The sequence below is a fragment of the Coturnix japonica genome, chromosome 10 (assembly GCF_054131305.1).
Source record: "Coturnix japonica strain WE chromosome 10, WE-NBRP24, whole genome shotgun sequence".
Lineage (NCBI taxonomy): Eukaryota > Metazoa > Chordata > Aves > Galliformes > Phasianidae > Coturnix > Coturnix japonica.
This window is the reverse complement of record NC_140672.1, coordinates 6,740,709-6,757,977: the sequence shown is the minus strand read 5'-3', so window position 1 is coordinate 6,757,977 and position 17,269 is coordinate 6,740,709. Positions and strand designations below refer to the sequence as shown.

At 46.1% G+C, this 17,269-nt stretch overlaps 1 protein-coding gene across 3 annotated transcripts; it reads left to right on the top strand.

The window, feature by feature from the left end:
• The first annotated feature begins 26 nt into the window (after positions 1–26).
• Positions 27–17,125, top strand: LOC146759189 (uncharacterized). 3 transcript variants are annotated; one of them, XM_085510613.1, is made up of 6 exons: positions 27–767; positions 2,145–2,291; positions 3,036–3,145; positions 6,165–6,276; positions 13,304–16,640; positions 16,772–17,125. In XM_085510613.1, exons 1-3 carry the CDS (start codon positions 523–525, stop codon positions 3,055–3,057), a joined length of 414 nt encoding a protein of 137 aa, XP_085366739.1. In that variant the 5' UTR covers positions 27–522; the 3' UTR covers positions 3,058–3,145; positions 6,165–6,276; positions 13,304–16,640; positions 16,772–17,125. The 3 variants fall into 3 exon arrangements, 2 of the variants coding, with proteins under 2 accessions (XP_085366739.1, XP_085366738.1); XR_014932408.1 differs by lacking the exons at positions 13,304–16,640; positions 16,772–17,125 and having other exon boundaries at positions 27–161; positions 684–767; positions 6,165–12,229; XM_085510612.1 differs by having other exon boundaries at positions 13,304–17,125.
• The last annotated feature ends 144 nt before the right edge of the window (positions 17,126–17,269 follow it).

Genomic DNA, 17,269 nt, shown 5'->3' with positions numbered 1-17,269 from the left:
CCTGGCACAGTTAGGGCCAGCTCAGGGCCCAGAGCAGAGGGGGAGCAGGCAGAGGCAGGGCCTTGGGGCCCAGGATGGAGGAGGACCAGGCACAGCTGGGGCCAGCTCAGGGCCCAGACTGGAGAGGGACCCAGCACAGTTGAGGCCACTGCAGGGCCCAGGTGAGAGGGGAACCCAGCACAGTCGGGGCTGCTTTGGGGCCCAGGCTGGAAAGGGGCCTGGCACAGCCAGGGCCTTGTGGCAGCACTCAGACTCTCCAGTTCAACCGTTAACCATAACCTCAAATGGTAACTGTAGTGGAAGGCAGGAGCTGATACAGCTGCTTTACTCTGTTTTAATTTTCCAAAGAATGGTGAAGGACTCGAGCTAGTATCCAAAAAAAGGAATTTCTGAAAAAAAAACCCAACACAAATCTAAACAAAAAATCCCAAATACACTTTTCTGAAGAACAGGATTCACAAAATGTTGCTATGGAGCAGATCTCCAAATAGAGACTCTTTCTCTTAGACAGCCAGCTCTAACATGAGATTAGGGAGGGCAGCAACCAGGCTCTCCCCCTTTTTTGCACATATGAAGTGCTTCCAGCTGTGCTCCACAGCAGAACATCTTTCAATGAAGATTAAAGCCTGTGAAATGAAAGAATCCATTCCTATTTCTTTCACATTTGTGTTCATTGACTTCAGTTCCAACCAGGTGGACTCGCAGTGTCTTGCAAGTGACACCTGGAAGCAGGTACAGAGTGGAGACCCAGCACCCTCAATCTCCAGGTGAGTAACAGCAGCCAAGGAGGCCTTTGGGCTCTGCAGGGTCCAAGTGTGGAGCATTACACACAGGAACACCTGAGTATAAAGACAGTGGCAGAGCTGTAGAGCTTGCCATAACAGAGAGGCACAGTGGCTCAGTTAATTTCCTGCAGTAACACAGAAAAAAAGAGCCATGAGGGAAATGCAGATGCTTTCTGCCTTCCTCTTTTGTCTCATGCCTTCTGCCCCCATCAGAGGGGAGGAATGAGCTGCACTTCCACAGAGACATTCCCCTCACAGCCACTCACACCTCAGGTGTGGAGGAGCTAGCTGGGGCTGCTGGTGGCAGCTGTGGAACACTGCCATCTGTGGTGCCCCATCCTACCTTTGACACTGTGCAAATGACTGCAAGCAGAGATGTAGCAGAGGGAACACAAAGCATTTAATAGCTTATCAAACAAAGCAATGAGTAATAGAAATGACAGTATTTCCAAAGAAGTGGCAGGGAACTGGGGTTCTGTAGCAGGCTTTAGAGGCTCTGCATGGAACACAGCCCCAGGACACAACCCATCAGCTGCTGGGGCAGCAGCATCCTTGTCAGTGGGGGATGTCGCCAGTGGTGGACAGGGACAGAGTGAAGCCACACCTTGATGTAGCTCTGCATCTGCTCCTTTCCTGCTCATGTCCAGTCCTTTCATCTATTGCACTTTCGATCTTCTGTCCTTCTTTCTTACCTTTATCCTTTCTTCTTTTCTGCTCTTTTCCTCTTCTTAAGTTGTTTTACCTGTATCTGCTTTTCCCCTCTTCTGTTGTTTTACTGCTCTGGTCTGCATCCGGTGTCTGCACCACAGCTCTAGGTTGGACTTTGTGTTGGGATGGAGAAAGGTTCACAGGGCATAGATTTGTACAAGAAGAGCTCTCGTGCTGTGCCCAACAGGTGATGAAAAGGAGCCCTCAGGACCCAGGACCACAAAGGCAGCTTTTTTTCCCAAAGGCCACAGCGTAAGCTCGTGTAACTGGGAAGGATTCTGTTGTATATCTCCTGGAAGTGCCTTTGAATGAATAATTTTCTGATTTGTTCCCAATTGTTGCTCAGAGGAAATGAGGCTTTTATCCTTGTATCTTTGCAGGAAGACAGAGAGGAGGGAACCTGTCTGGTGAAATGCTCAGGTGCCATTTCCTTCCTTGCACCAACAGCCTGTTTGTGTCCACGCGATGCCAGTTGTCCTCCTGACAGTTTCTACTGATGTTTCCCTGAGACCTTCTGCTAAGCTCTACTGTTTCTGTTTTCTCAAAGCTTTGTTAGGACTAAAAGAGGAGTGGATAACAGATGGAAGGATCTGGCCTTCTGCTGGATGATAGCCACCTGCATGTCATGTTCCTGCTTTCTCTTTTCCACAGGTGGCATTGTGCTTCCCAAGGAGCATATGGACCTTTTAGATGGGAGTGCACAGCAATGATCCAACAGGGTCTCAGCTTCCTTCCTGCTCTGCACCTGAGTGAGGGACACCGTGACCTGCTTAGGAGGCAAGATGTCATGTCAGGGAGGTGCGTTTTCCTTGGGTTTTTTTTGTCATCTGTGCTTTGCTGTGCTGTGATATTTTTTTGCGTTGCAGTGCTATGGTTTTCTTTCCTATTTGGTGTTTTCTATGTCTTATTCATTTATTTATTTTTATAATTTTTTTCTTGTCTTTCCTTCTTTTGACTTGAAGGGGTGGAGCCTGGCTGCACCTCTCTTACAGCTCATTTCAGGGGGCTGACTGCCCTTGGGTGGGATTTTTTTCTGTTGATTTCTCCTCTGTGGAGTTTGTTCTGTGCACTTCCATCCTCAGAGGTGGGTGAGCCATTCTTTCCTTGCCTTTGTAATATTGTGCTAGTCTTTCTGCTGCTACAGATAGTATGTGGTTGTTTTTTCTGGGTTGTTTTTTTTTTTTCTGGGTTTTTTTATACTTAGATTCCCTGGTCTTTGGCTTGCTTTTTTCTTTATTTTTCTTTGTATTGCTTTTTTTTTTTTTTTTTTTTTTTTCCTTAATTTGCTGTGTCATGTTCTCCTTTATGGTGACATTTGCAAGAGACTGTGAATTCTCCTGGTTCAAACTGCAGTCGGCTTCATCAAATGTGTAAGAAATATATAAGGGCTGCTGAGGCCAGGCTAGATTTCCATTTCTTTATGAACTGGGGTGTTGCTGCGGATGCGTTTATCTCCTGTTTTGTCTCTTGTGCTTGTTCAAGAATTTTAGAACATACTATGTCAGTGTTTGTTTCTATCCTGCTTTCTCTTCTCTCTGGCAGGTCAGCTCATGCTAGAAGTTGATGGCATCACTGTATGAATCGAGGTCAGTTTAGGAGCAGCTGCTGGTGGAAGGAATCAAGTCCAGGCTAATAAATGGAAGCATCTCCTGGTAAGGTGTCAGAGGCGGCAGTAATGATGTCTGTCATCGTAAAAACCAGAGGGCAGGCTCATCCAAGTTCTTGCTGGCTGATGTTTGGGAGTATCTTGTTTTCCAGCTGAAAGATAAGAAAGCTAAACATGCTGAGCCGTTACAGCTTGAGCTGAAGTTGTGAATGTGCTCCCGGATGTTTCCTTTAGTGGTAAATCATGTTCTGGCACTGTGGTAGTCCTATCTCTGTCATGATTTGGAGCACAGTGTCTGGTTGCGAGCCTTGTGTGCCTGTTTCCATGAACCTTGCTTTCTTTCTGTCTTCAGAGTAAGTGCAGGGTGCTTCCTTGCTTTTGGTGGATTCATCCAGGAGGCTTTCAGAAGGCCAATTGCAGTATTCATAACACAGAGGGACACAATGGGAATGGACTGTTGTTACCACCAGGCAAAAGTTTCTTATGTCATGAACAATATAAACAAAATTCTTACTTCTGGCCTGGCCCTGAGCTGCTGCAGCTTAAAGGCTGTTTGCTTTTGGGTGGCCCTTCGTGGAATTACCTGATGAATTTTCCCCCAATTTTTTAATGGCATTTTTAATGGCACTCATAGCTACTAAATTTGGGAGAGGAGTTAGATAAGGTTAGGGTAAGCTGCTTCTTTTTTTTTCTATTCTCCTAGGTGACTGTATTTTCTGCCAGTGCTGTGCTAGCTCTGTAACCGGGGATGGTCCTAATGCTCATGAAAAGGCTCTACTGGCAGCACAGAATTTGACCATTGGGCTGCCTGCTGGATTAATTTCTGTAGATTGAACAAACCATCTCAAAAAGCATACAATCAGTTTATTTTTTGAAAGGCTGTCAGCTTTTGAGGTCGCTGAGAAGTCTTGGTTTATCAGTCACTAGCAGCTTGCTGGAGCTTGAAGTAGTTGAATCGTCCCTTACAGAGCTGTTAAATAAAACCTTCTAATTACTTTGGCATTGTAGCTCTGAGCTAGGCTATACCGCTGGTGTGTGTGCCTGTGCTGCAGATGCCATCCTTCCTCATCCTTCTCCTCCTCCTTGGCAGAAGGTATCACCATCAGCTTTCTACCTCACCCAGCAGTTGTTCTCTGAGCAGAGACTTGGTCGCTTCCCAGTTTCTCTGTGGCACCCCCCTAGGCTGTTAGTTCTCTCTTTTTCTATTGGTGTTCTGTGTAGTCTTCAGTTTGCCCTTAGATGCCAGGCCACTTGAAAAGAGTTTTCAAATCATATCCATCCTGATTTCTTTACGTGTTGTCCTTTTTAAAAACAAACAAACAAACAAAAAATCAGCAACAACAACAACAAAAACCAAGAGGAATACTCTGGAATTTTCTATAGCAATCACCATTTCAGACTTGTCCATTATTCCTTTTGAGGCTGTTCTCTAATTTATTTAGTTCAAGATCAGTCCCCGTCCTTTGTTCTCCCTGCTTTTCTGTCCTGTCTGTATTTATTTGTTTTTCTCTTCAGCCTGCTTTCCTTCCAGTGCTGACAGTCATGGGGAACTCCTAGTTGTGTCAAGGAAAATGAATGCCACAGCACACATTCCTTCTTGATGTATAGCGGGTGCTGGTGATAGCAGAGCCCCTGTTCTCTGTGAGCAACTTGTGCTTAGCCTGCATTCGTTGATCTCTGATCTGCTAACCTTGTGAGAAGATGAAACAGAGCATCCAGCTACTTCACTGGGACTGTGGTTTGCACTGCTTTGACTTTAGTCCTGCAGGCCAGTGATGGACAAGGCAGAGGTGTTGGGATACTGAGAGAAGTGTTTGTGTTTGGAACTCTGCATTTTTTTATTTTTATTTTTTTCTTAACCATCACTGGGGACTGCTTCAGTTTAGCAGAGGAGCCTTAGTGGCGTGGTTGCCTCAGGTGTACCTGATCTCATGATGGTATGTGGCCTTTTGGCAGAGTTTGGGAACTGACCCCTCAAAACAGTGTTTAGAACTAGTTGCAGGTGATAGCAAGGCTAATCCAGTAAGGTTTTGATGAATCTGTCACAGAAGAGTTACCTGTCCTTATGAGCATGGCTGGTGTGTGGTGTATGTTGCTGCGACCTTCCTCCTTCTGTGTTTGATGAAGTAGATGCTTTTTGGTAGGGACGTTAAGGCTTTGGATGTGATAAGTTGGAATCCTATTGTGAGCCCAAATTCAGCAAACAGTTACTGCTTAACAGGGGCCTCAGGCATATGTTTTAAGTTTCTCTGTTTCCTGTTGGACTTAAAAACATGTTTATAGCTTTGCGGAGTATATATGGCACAAGGTGTGCTTGAGTATCTTGTGTTCTCTTTGGCAAGGACGTAATAAAAACCAGTCCTGGATGTTTGGTGAGGGAGCAGTGTTGAGAGGGGCGAGCCAAGTGGTGGTAGGAGTCCTGAGCCACCTAGTTTCTGTGCCTCTGTGTGGAGCTTTGTGCTTTGGAAATGCCCAGATTAGCTTTGGCTAAGCCTCTGAGCTTCTGGATGCTTCTCATAACCAGCTCAAACCTCTCAAAAGCTTGAGGATTGTCCATCGCTAATTTTCAAATGAATTGCATGGGGAAATGAAGATAAAAACCAAAACCCTCAAGTAGAAGTACTTGTTATTTTAAGAATAGAAAGGATAATGAATATGCCAGTAGTGTTTGATTGTTATGGAGGAGCACAAAGTAGTGGCCAGGAGATAGGAGAAATAAGGAGGAATGTCTCTTGGTTCTTTTCTCTAGGATCTTCAGGAACTGTTGATAAACGTAAAGATGGGTAATACACACATAAAGAATGATAGTGGTTTTAAGGGTTGGAAAAATATTGTGAAGCACCCGTGTTTCGCCCCAGATTAAAAGATTTGGAACTCTCCCAGAGTAGAGAACAGTTTGTCTGATTTCCATTTTGCTGAGCAGTTCAGGCCATCAGAGAGGACTTGCTGGCCTCTGGACAAAGGGAGAGTGTGAAGGAGAGGAGGAAATAAAGATGTTAAGATCTGTGAAGAAGGATGAATGGCAATGGTTGTTTGTCACCTTACTGCCCTTCTTGTCTCCCTAGAGCCCAGCTGACTTCCTGGGATTGCTGAATAGCTGCCTCTCGCTGCCTTTTGCTGCCTCCTACCTATCAGACTAAAAACCAGTGGTGTAAAACTGAGTGTGAATTTAGTGGGGTAAGTCCTTGAGTAATCGTTATTTCCGTAAAAGGCACTGGATGTCTCAGGATGGAAGTCCAGGTACCTGCCCAAGTGTATTACAGCAGTCATGGAATTTCTATTTCAGAGACTTTTTCAAAGCCCTTCAGATGGAAAGGCAAAGGGATGTGCAACTTTGGAGTAGTAAATGGTGCATATCAAAATGTAAAGAGGGCTAATTAATGTAAACAGACTCCAGTCATGTCGGTGTATAGCTTTCTTTAGGAGGGTACTCAGGAATTCTTTTCTGACAATGAGTGATAGTGTCCCAACTCCAGGTGCGTGCTCAGCTTGGAAATGCATGCACATAGCTTTTGCTTGGCCAGCTGCTTTGAATGCATCGCACTACATCATCTTGTCTTGACCTCTTTGCTCCCTCCATCAAAAGTTTTGCTCGGTCTAGACTCGTTGCAGGTGCTCACTGTGTTATCTTGACCCACGTGAGATCAATACAGAGATGAATACAGAAAATTAAGTAGGGTTGTGCAGCACTAATTTGAACGTCTTAGGGGAATGATCGTGCTTAGGATAGGGTATCTTCCACACTGCTGATTGTCATCGTCGCCCACCCTTTGTGGGACTCAGACTTGTAGAACTAGCTCTTTGAAGAGAGGGCTCCCAAGGTATTAACCCATGTAAACTTCAGAGTACCAGGTTGTGTGATGGCATTTATGGGGCAGAGCCCACAGGGAATATGCCTCTGTGTCACTCAGTCTTGTGATGACACAGCGCCCGCTGCAGCCTGGGGTCAGTGGGACTGCAGGCACAGCGGCATGGAAGCTGAGCCAGCCACAGCCTGGTGCGTGCTGTGCAAGTTGCCCTGCCTGGTGCTGGGCTTAGTGCTGCCCTGTGCTGATGAAGGCAGCCTCGGAGTGGTGTGGGGCAGCACTTTTTGCAGCTCCCTGCCAATCAGGACCCCGACCAGCAGCAGGTTACTTGTGTGAGCAGGGGCGTGGGGGGGAGCCCATTTCACTTGCTGTTACAGCCTCAGAGAAATGTGGTTATTTTTAAAATGAAGCTTCTGACTGCCGGAGGACTCGTGTCATTCTCGCATCCCACTTTAGTGGATCCTGTCATGTGACTTGAAAGCACAGGCTGAGAGTGCAGGCTTATTGGATTTCATTTGATCTTTCCTGACGACAGGAACCAATGGGTGGCTTCCAGAATAGTTCAAGATGTCTCTGTTAAGAGCGAGTTTTACTACACGTAACTGGAACACCAAGCTCTTGATATTGTGCTGGTGATTAAAGCATTCTTTCCAATCAGCTGAAGAAATAGGCTTAGGAACACAGAGCATAATTCCTAGCTGCAGTAGATGATAGTGTAGCTTGAAGAAGTGTTCCCGTGGCGGCTCAGGTAGTTTAGATCTTAGTAGCATCTGGTAGTCTAAAGTGTGACTAATTCAGCTGATGTACTTCTCTTTGTATTTATGGCTCTTCATTGTTGGTGGGTAATTTCAGCAACCAGCCCAGCAAAGACTACTGGTTGGCAGATAGGCTTCTGTACTTAGCCTTGGAAGGCAGAAGGATGCAGAGAGTAACATTTTGCAGAGTGCAGAGTGATTATAGAAACTGCAGAAGGTCAGCTTTGATAGGGATCATAGAGTCATAGAATTGCTCAGGTTGGAAAAGACCTTAAAGATGGTCAAGTCCAACCATAACCTGACCAAACGTACCCTAAACCTGACAACCTGCTGCCAAATCATGTCCCTGAGCACCACATCCAAATGGTTCTTAAACACATGCAGGGGTGGTGACTCAACCACCTGCTTGGTTTTTCCTTTGAGGAGCAAGCTGTCAGAGATGTCACTGCAGGAGCTGGTGCGGAAGCTGGACAGAGGTGTGTACTTGGTTTTCAAGAAGTTGCAGGGCCTAAGAATCTGCCTGGAGAAAGTGATTGTGGGGAAGCCAGAGACACTGCAAGTTCCATCACAGCTGCCACAAGGACTGTGGTGTTAAATCTCATAGAATCATAGAATTGCTCAGGTTGGAAAAGGCATTAAGGATCATCAAGTCCACCCACAACCTAACCGTACTAGCCTAACTCTAACAGCCCTCCACTACACTTTGTCTCTGAGCACCCCATCAAAATGATTTTGATGATACCTTTTGCATACCCCTTTTACCTTTGCCTTTTCTTCTATGTCACTTACCTTTTGCCTTTCCTCTGTTGAATTTGCCCTCAGGTTTTTGCTTTTCGCACTGCCATTTGCTTTTGCCCTTTGCCTTTGAATTTTGCATTTTGCTTTTGGTGTTTTCCTTTTGTCCTATGTCATTTGCCGTTTTCCTTTACCTTTGGCATTAGCTTTTTCACTTTACCTTTTGCATTTCCCTTTTGCCTTTGTCTTTTGTCCTCTGCAATTTTCCTTTTGCCTTTGCCTTTTGCTTTTTCTTTTGCCTTTGTTGTTATGCACTGTCTTTAGCCATAGCCATTTGCATTGACAAGTTGCCTTTGCATTTTCAGTTTTCCTTTTGGCTTTTGCCTTTGCCTTCTCTCCTGTGCCATTTGCCTTTTTCCTTTGCTTTGTCATTTTGCCATTTTCAGTTCCCTTTTGCCTTTGCCTTTTGTACTAACTGTCCCACTTAGCTTTTGCCTTTGCCTTTTGGAATCTGCCACTTACCTTTTGTCTGTGCATTTTTCTTTTGCCTTTCGCCTTTTCCTTTATGCTTTGTCTTTTGCTCTTTCCATTAGCTTTTACCCGTTGTCTTTGCATTTTCAGTTTTTATTTTGTCATTTCCCGTTGCCTTCTGTCGTATGCAATTTGCCTTTTCCTTTACTCTTTCAATTTTCCTTTTTCATTTCCCTATTGCCTTGGCCTTTTGATCTATGCCACGTACCATTTTCCTTTTGTTTATTGCCTTTTACCTATTGCATTTTACATTTGTCTTTGCCTTTTGCATACATATTACATTTTCCCGTTGGCCTTGGTGGGTGCATCTGCCCTTGTGTTTTGTATTTTCCCTTTGCCTTTTGCCTCAGCCCTTGGCTTTTGACCTTCCGTTTGCCCGTTGCCTTTTTCTTTTGCCCTTGCCTTATAGCTTTGCCGTTGCATTTTGTCTTTTCCCTCTGCCATTTGCTTTGGCCTGTTGCATTTGCCTGTTGCCTTTGCCTTTGGCAGTTTGCTTTTGCTTTTGCCTTTGCCTTTGCCTTGTGTCCTATGCCATTTTGTTTTGCCATTGCCTTTACCGTTGCCTTTTGCCCTTTTTATTTTTCATGTCTTGCTTTGCTGCTCCGTCTATGTTGCCATGGATTGCTTTTGAGTTTTGGTTTTTTTTTTTCATATCTGTGGATTCCTTTATTTTTTTTTCCTTTTCCAGTCTTGGCATTCTTTTATCCTTCACTATGCGGTATTCCTTTTTGTTACTCAGTATTTCAAGCCATTTTGCTTTCTTTACCTTGGCTTCTTAGTTCTTCAGCTTTCATTTCTCTTTTTTGTTTTATCTTTGCTCTTTAGTTTTTCTTTTGAATCTTTACCTGCCCTTGTTTTTGAGTGTTCTTTGTTTCTTTCCAGTGCTCAGCACTGGTGAGCTTTTTTATTGTTTCTTTGATATGGACTCTTTGCTTTGACATGATCTTGTGTTCAGGTGATTTGCTTTACTCTTGCATTTCTAGACCTTTTTTTGCTTTGCTCTGTTTTCCTTCCATGTTTCGTTTTCCCCTGTTTGATTTTTTATAGTGCTCCTTTTACTTTACTTTCCATGGTCCTTGTTTCATTATTGTTGCCTCTTTGTCTTTCCTGTTCCTTTATTTTCCTTAGTGATTTTTGATATTGTTTTTCTTTCGTTTCCTCTTTGTGTGTCCTGCCATTCTGTCTCCTGCCAGTATGTGTTTCCTGCTATTGCGTGTTTGTCTCCTGCCAGTGTGTTTTTTCTTTCTGTCTTATAATACTTCTCTGTTTACTCTCATGGCTGCTTAAATCCATCCCTTACCTCCTTCTTGGCATGACTGCAGATGCTTTGCATTCCTACAAAGATATGTTTTGTTCTAAATGTCATCCGGAGACCCAATCTGGGCTTGTCACCCTGATGTAGCATCTCTGGTTGAGGCAGCAGCATGCCCTGTAGCTACCCATTCCTCCTCCCTGGCATGGATGTATTACTTTTTGTGTCCTCGAGACTCTGTTTGCATGTCTGCATTCTGTCTTTGATACTACTTTTCCCTAGTGCTTTCCCTTCGTACATTTCCTCAGAGTTTTTCCTCATTGATTTTTCTTAGTGTTGTTGCTTATTGTTTTTCCGTACTGTTGTGTTTTTTTTATTTTATTTTTTCTTTTTTTTTTTGTTTGTGTTTGTTACCTGCCAGTGTATGCCTCCGGTCAGTTCGTGTCTCCTGCCAGTGCTTGTGTCCTGCTACTTTATGTTTCCTGCCTGTGTTCCTCTCCTTCCAGTCTGTTTTTTTTTTTTCTTTCTTTCTTTCTCTCTTTTCTTTTTCTTTTCCTCTTGTCACTTCTGAGATTCATTTCCCAGTATCTAGCCTTACCTTCTCTGGTGGAGGTAGCAGCATGCCCTGTAGCTACCTATTCCTCTTCCCTTGTATTGTTGGTGATATCTTAGCCTTTTTCTGGCTCTGTTGTCATCTCTGCATCACCATGGGAGTGCATTCTTTTCCTTATCCTTTGTTTGATCTGTATTCCTTTGTTTGTTTCAGTTGTTGTTGAATTGTTATTTTGTTGTTGTTGTTTTTTACTTATGCTGTTTTTTTCATTTCTCTTAATCTCTGAATTTTATCTCGTTATCACTTAGCCTAATTTATAGCCTGCAGTTCTTTTCCCCGTGTCACGTTCAGGTTTGGAACCAGTCAGCCTGGGGTTACACCTCCCCATGTTGCATCTTTGTTGTTGCTAGGGAAAAGGAGTGGTTCCTTTTCTACAAGATACTCTGAAAACATCTGTACTAAATGCACGGGGTTTGATTTTGGTTGGGGAAAACAAACTGCTTCCCGTCTTACTCCCCCGTCACTTCCTTGGAGCCTTTCCTACTGCTTGCATTTGCAGTTCGTCTTGTAGACATGTAGTTAGATAAGAGCATCTCTGCTTTCCTCGTCCCTTTCCAGCTTGCCCTGATTCTTCTGCTGCTGTCCTGCCTCTTCTGCTTCTTTCTCTGGTTCTCCTTGTTAAATAAATTGCAGCCCAACCTTCAAAAAGGAAAGAAGAATTTAACTGCAGTGACCCATGTCCTTATCCCACTGTGGTCTGTGCTGAAATGGCTATTGACTGAATTGGGAACAAGGCTGCCTTCCCCCTGCTTTCACATAGCCTCTCTATGGCATACAATAAGTGGGGTTTCACAGGTTGCGTGAGGAGCAGCCAGGTCCAAACCTTCCCTCCTTGTCAATGCAGTGGCTGGGGAGGTTTCAAAGCTCCTTGGAGCCAGGGAGCTCTTTGGTGGAGCTGACGGAGGAAGGTCCCACCTCCATCAGGGGAAATAAGAAGGAACTCTGCCATGCAAAATAAGGAATAACATACCAAGTGGGGATTGTACAGTGAAGCAGGAAACTGATGCTCTGTTGGAATATGGAATAAAGGGGGACTAAAAGAGGGAAACTTAAAGCTAGTTTATAGAAACAAGTAAAGGATAGTTAAATTTTACAAGTAAAAGAAACAAGGGGCATAGGAGAGCAAAGAGGATGCAGCTAAGGAGTGAGACCTCACGGACGACATCAGGCAAGGAGGAGAATAACTACTTGTAAACTACCAGAAGAGGAGTTTCATCCCCCTGATAAGAACAAGAGGGGGTCTTCATGCTAAAGACCTACTGAATATGTATCAGAATTCCGAGAACTACTGACTATGTATTAGAATTCTGAGAAATCATTGACTATGTATTAGATGTACCTATATCTGTGTCACGATTTTACAAGTTGGTGTGCAAGTTTGGTGGAGCTATCCCCCTTGCACCCGGCACTGGAATAAACATACCTGCTTTATAACCCATCTCTGGATTATAGAGTTTTATTCCGCAAGTCAGGATGAAATGCATTCATTTGGCTATGGCTTTTTGGATGCAGCACTGCTCAGTAGCCCTGGGCTGTGGGAGCACTGACATGATGCAGCGGGATGCCACTGGGATGCAGGGACAATTCCTGCTTTTCCGCAACCCAAACTCAGGTCTTGTGGAGGCCCCGGAAGGAAGAGTGCAGTGCTGTGCAGTGTTACTGGGCTGGGGATGAAGGCTGAGGATGACTCATCCCCACTCAAGGGAAGTGCTGTGTGTGGCTGGTCTCATGCGTGTGCCATGGACTCTTTCCTTACCGGAACACACAGGAGTTTTGAGGCACAGCACTGAATGACTGTGCTGGGTTTTCCAGAGCCCCCAGGGCTTTGGGGACATTACTGCCACCATGTTGCTGTGCCCTGGCTGCTGGTGGGTCTCAGTTCATTGCTGTCCCTTTACCCCCCACCGCTGCCATCCCTAGAATTGATCCCTAGCTTGATGCCTTGTTCCATCCTCTTCCTGGTGACTCTTTAGGACAAATAGGGACAGAGCCACTGGTGTCTCCCCGCCTTGTAGGCCTGGGGATTGTCCTGAGTACCCAGCATCACTCTGCTGATGAGAACCAGTTTCTAGGGTCTGTCCCCTGTCCTCAGCTTGGCTGGGGTCCACCCGTATGGAATCACCTGTAAATAAGGGATAATAGGGACAGCAGCAGGACTGGGGGCTGCTGCAGCACCCATGTGCATCCAACCCCTCAGCATCACATAGGAGACCCCCTCTACTTGCTCAGTGAAGAAATAGCCCCCCTCCCCCCCAAAAAAAAAATCCCTGAGTGACTCATTTGGGGCTAAAAAGGCAGCAAAAAGCAGAAGCTTGGGAAGTGTGGGAGGGGCATGGGAGGCCTTTGCTCCTGTCCCCATTTGGGGTAAGAAAAGGGGCTAAAGGGTTGCAGAGTGGGACCCCCTCAGCTGTCTGCCCCCAGAAGCTGGAGGGGGAGGAAAGGAGAGGGAGAAGTGGAAGATGAGGGGGGAAATGAGGACACTTTGAGTTTGACAAAAAGCCTTTCATTCCAGGAAAGAAACGCTTGGCTTTGACTCAGCAGCACTCAGAGCAAAAGCCATCCCCGTGCCCGCTGTGACATCCTGCCAAACTTCTGCCCTGCAGCGCTTGGCTCACCTTGTTGCCTCTGTTTCCCCTCGTGCGACGTGCAGTGGTGCCACCCCCAGCCATCCTCAGGACCCACAGTGAGTCTGTTGGTGGCCAGTGTGTCACTGAGTGACAGCATCAGGTGGGAATGCATCAACATAGAGCCAGGGGAGAGCAGAGCAGCGCTGGGGTGGGGGGAAGTCAGCCCCAAGGGGAAAGTCTCCCCCGTGAAAAAAGTGGGTCATTTAATACCTTGCGTGAGATGCTGGAGAACAGGAAATGAATGAGCTTAATATGTGCCACCTGGGTACTTCCTGAACGTCCTCCAACACCACAAGTGCTGTCCAGAGCTCTCCAGTGTCCGCTCGTGCTCCTTGCAGTTCCCCAGTAAGCTCCCATTGCTTCCCAGTATTGTCTAGACTCTCTTTGTGCAAACTCTGTATCCCCCAGTACTGCCTGGAGCCACCACAGTGCTGTCTGCGTCCTTCAATAGCCTCCCAGTGGCACCAGTACTGCCCAGTGCCCCCAGTTAACACAGCCATTGTACAGTACATGACCATCTCCTTCCACGAGAACAACACAAGGCCACAGAGACGTTGACAGCAACGATGGTGCTGGAGACATTCAGTCTGGAGGAGCTGCAGCTCTTGGTTCACTGCAACCACTCCAGCATCCCCAGAGGTGGGCATGGAGGTCTGGGTGGCCTTTGGTGCTGCAGGAATGACTGCAGGCAGAGATGTACCCAAGTGAGCACCAAACATTTAACACATTAACAGTCTAAACAGTAAAGAAATGACAATATTCCCAACCATTTCCAGGTAAAGGCAGAAATCTTCCTTTTACACTTTGTACCTATTAAACAAAGAAACAAACACGTGCTGAAATCACAAGTGATAACCTTGCTGCCAGTACTGGTTGACCTGAGTGATCTCTCCAGAGGTGCTTTGAAGTGGTTGTTCCCTTGGCAGAGGAGAGAAGTAAGCTTCGTGCTTGGGTACTTAAAATAAAGTTCAGTGTTCTGGGTCTTCCAGTGCGCCTGCCTGGGGAAGCAAGCAATTCTTTGGGAGAAACCATCACATTTCTCTTTCATTTGACAGAACTCGGTGCAGTATCAGCTTAATGTGAACACTGAGGTCCATCTGCAATTATTTTAGAGAGTTTTGTGCCACACAACCCGACTGTTTGTTTCATCTTGCTTCAGATGGAATGGCTGACTTCCTGACTGGCATCCTCACTCGAGCAGAGAGCCACTTGGGCTCCTGTCCCCGTGACCTGGATGCTGAAAAGAAGCTGTGGGACTCAGCCAGGAGGGATCTGTCATTTCATTTGCTGGGAGGAACCAGCAGGCCTACCTTGCCAGTGTCCAGAGTGCCTGCCTCATTTTTGGCCAAAGTCAGCAGTAGATGGACTCAGAGCTCTGTGCATGTGCCTCTTCACTGTCCTGCTTGGCTGGTGGCACTCAGGGGGGATTTTGTGAGGTGAGGTCTCTGCTGGGCGATTCAAGCCCAACACATTTGAAGTTGAGTGGCAGACAGTATGTATTTTGATTTCCAGGCTTGTGACTTGGTCACAGGGACTGGCAAGTAGGATGGAGAGGGCTCTCTGGAGATTTTGCCCTGTTGCTGCACATTGCTGCCAGCACCACAGCAGGAGGCAGATGGCCATACATCAGTGGTGGGATGCACAGAGAATGAACACCTGCCTGCCCATCAATAATTCCCCAGAGACCACAGTCTGCAACTAAGGAGACAGAGTGACAGAAAGCATGCTGTAGGTTTGCAGTCCACTTTATGTCTAGCACTTAGAGGTATGTTTTGTCTGAACTGTCTGATACTTTGGTCAGTTAGTGCTACAGAACAGAAGCAGACAGTGACTTCTGTATGGGCAATTGATTCTAACAAAGAGAAAAGCACTGCAGGAAGCCTTACCTCCACCTGCAGAGAAATCAGTTCCCAGCCCTATGTCAGTTCAGTTAAGCATCACTGCTCCTTCCCCAAGGAGGATCCTCTATGAAATGCAACAGGACAAAATGTGAACCTTTCACAATGTATCAATCCTTTCAAACCAAGGCATCTAGCATCTCAAAATGACTACTGCTCGACTACCAGGTCGTTTCAGATCACATAGGCTTCAACATCTGGGAAGCCTCTGTTATTAAAGGAGAAAAGGGCTCATGCACTTGAATAAGGGCCACAACTTTGGGGACAGCAGCTACTCCCATTCTTTTCCATCTAAGGCTGTAATTTAGCTTTCACTGCATCTACTTCATGCAGCCATTCATTAGTTCTGCAGTGCACTGAATGGTGCAAAGACTGTGGATCAAGGGAACCAATCTAACCAGTCCTTAATTTCCTGATGAGAAATCTCTCTCAGTCTCTTGGAATAGCACTGATCACTTGGAGCACATTAAAGTAAAGCACCCAGGAAAAAGGTGGCAAAAGTTGAATCACAGCGCCGCCTGCTGGAGACCGACATCTCGAGGGAAGCAGGATGGATGTTGCAGCCAAATGTGCTCCTCCACCACTGGTTTTCTGAGACGTACCCGTGAGCACCACACATTTGTACGGTCTGTCTGTCCGTAGAGCTACAAAGGCAGAAGCAGAACATCTATATGGTTTGTTGCAGCTGTGGGTTGTGACTGATATCAGTCCTTGGATCTGTTACACTTCACAATTGCGTTCAGAGTTTTTTCAGGTCATCCTGGCTTTCTGGTGCTCCCTGCACAGTGACACCATCTCTTCTGTCACCCCATTTAGTCAAACTGACTGTGATTTGCATGTAGCTCCTCCACGGTGCTTCCAAATTCCTAACAAAGTGGGAAATGAGCCAAGGGACCCATCTGATATCTGATAGATGCTGACACAAAAGCAATCTGTCATAAAGCCCTTTGCACTGATGCGATTCAGTGTAATACCTAGCATGGGTTTGTTTACCTTTCCTTGAGACTGCAGGTCATTTCTAGCAGTAACAGTGCTTACTGCAGGTCACTCAACACCACGTTATGACTATGAGTCTTACTTGAAATCCATTCCTAGCCATGAGAGCTGGGCAGTATTTAAATAGCGCTTCTTTGGAGCTCAGGATTGGTTCATCCCTAAAGGTAGGAAATAGGGAAGGGGGGTGTCCTGGAAATGGGTGATGCTGAGATGGTGGAGATGCTGAACGCCTTCTTTACTTTGGTTTTCACTTCAAAGACTGCCCCTTGGGACTCCTGGACCCTGGAGGGAAGAGAGAAAGCCTGGGAAATGGAGAGCTTTCCTCTGGGTGAGGACGGGGTGATCTGGGAGCATCTGGGTGGGATCAGTGTGCACAAATCCATAGACTCTGATGGGATGCATCCACATGTGCGGAGGGAGCTGGCAGAGGTAATTGCCAAACTCTGTCATCTTTGACAGGTCTTGGAGAAGAGAAGTGCCTGAAAGCTGGAGGAGAGCCTGTGACTCTGCAGTCTTCAGAAAGGAGCAGGAGGAGGATCTGGTAAACTGCACGGCAGTCAGTTTCACCTCTGTCCCTGGAAAGGTGCTGGAACAGTTTGGTCTGGATGCCTTCTGCGAGCAATTGGAAAGGAAGAAGTTTATCAGCAGTATGCAGCTTGGATTCACCGAGGAAAAGTCATGCTCAGCCAACCCTGCAGCCTTCTATAATGGCATCACAGCACAGAGTCCATTTGGAGACCTGTGGCCTGCAGTGTTCCCCAGGGCTTGGTGCTGTGTCTGATCTTGTTCAGTATCTTCACTGATGACCCTGATGAGGGGATAGTGTCCATGCTCTGTAAGTACGCCTATGATACAAAGCTGGGAAGAATGGCTGGCACACCTGAAGTCTGTGCTGCCATTCAGCAAGACCTGGACAGACTGGAGAGCTGGGCACCAATAAACGTGAAGAGGTTTAAC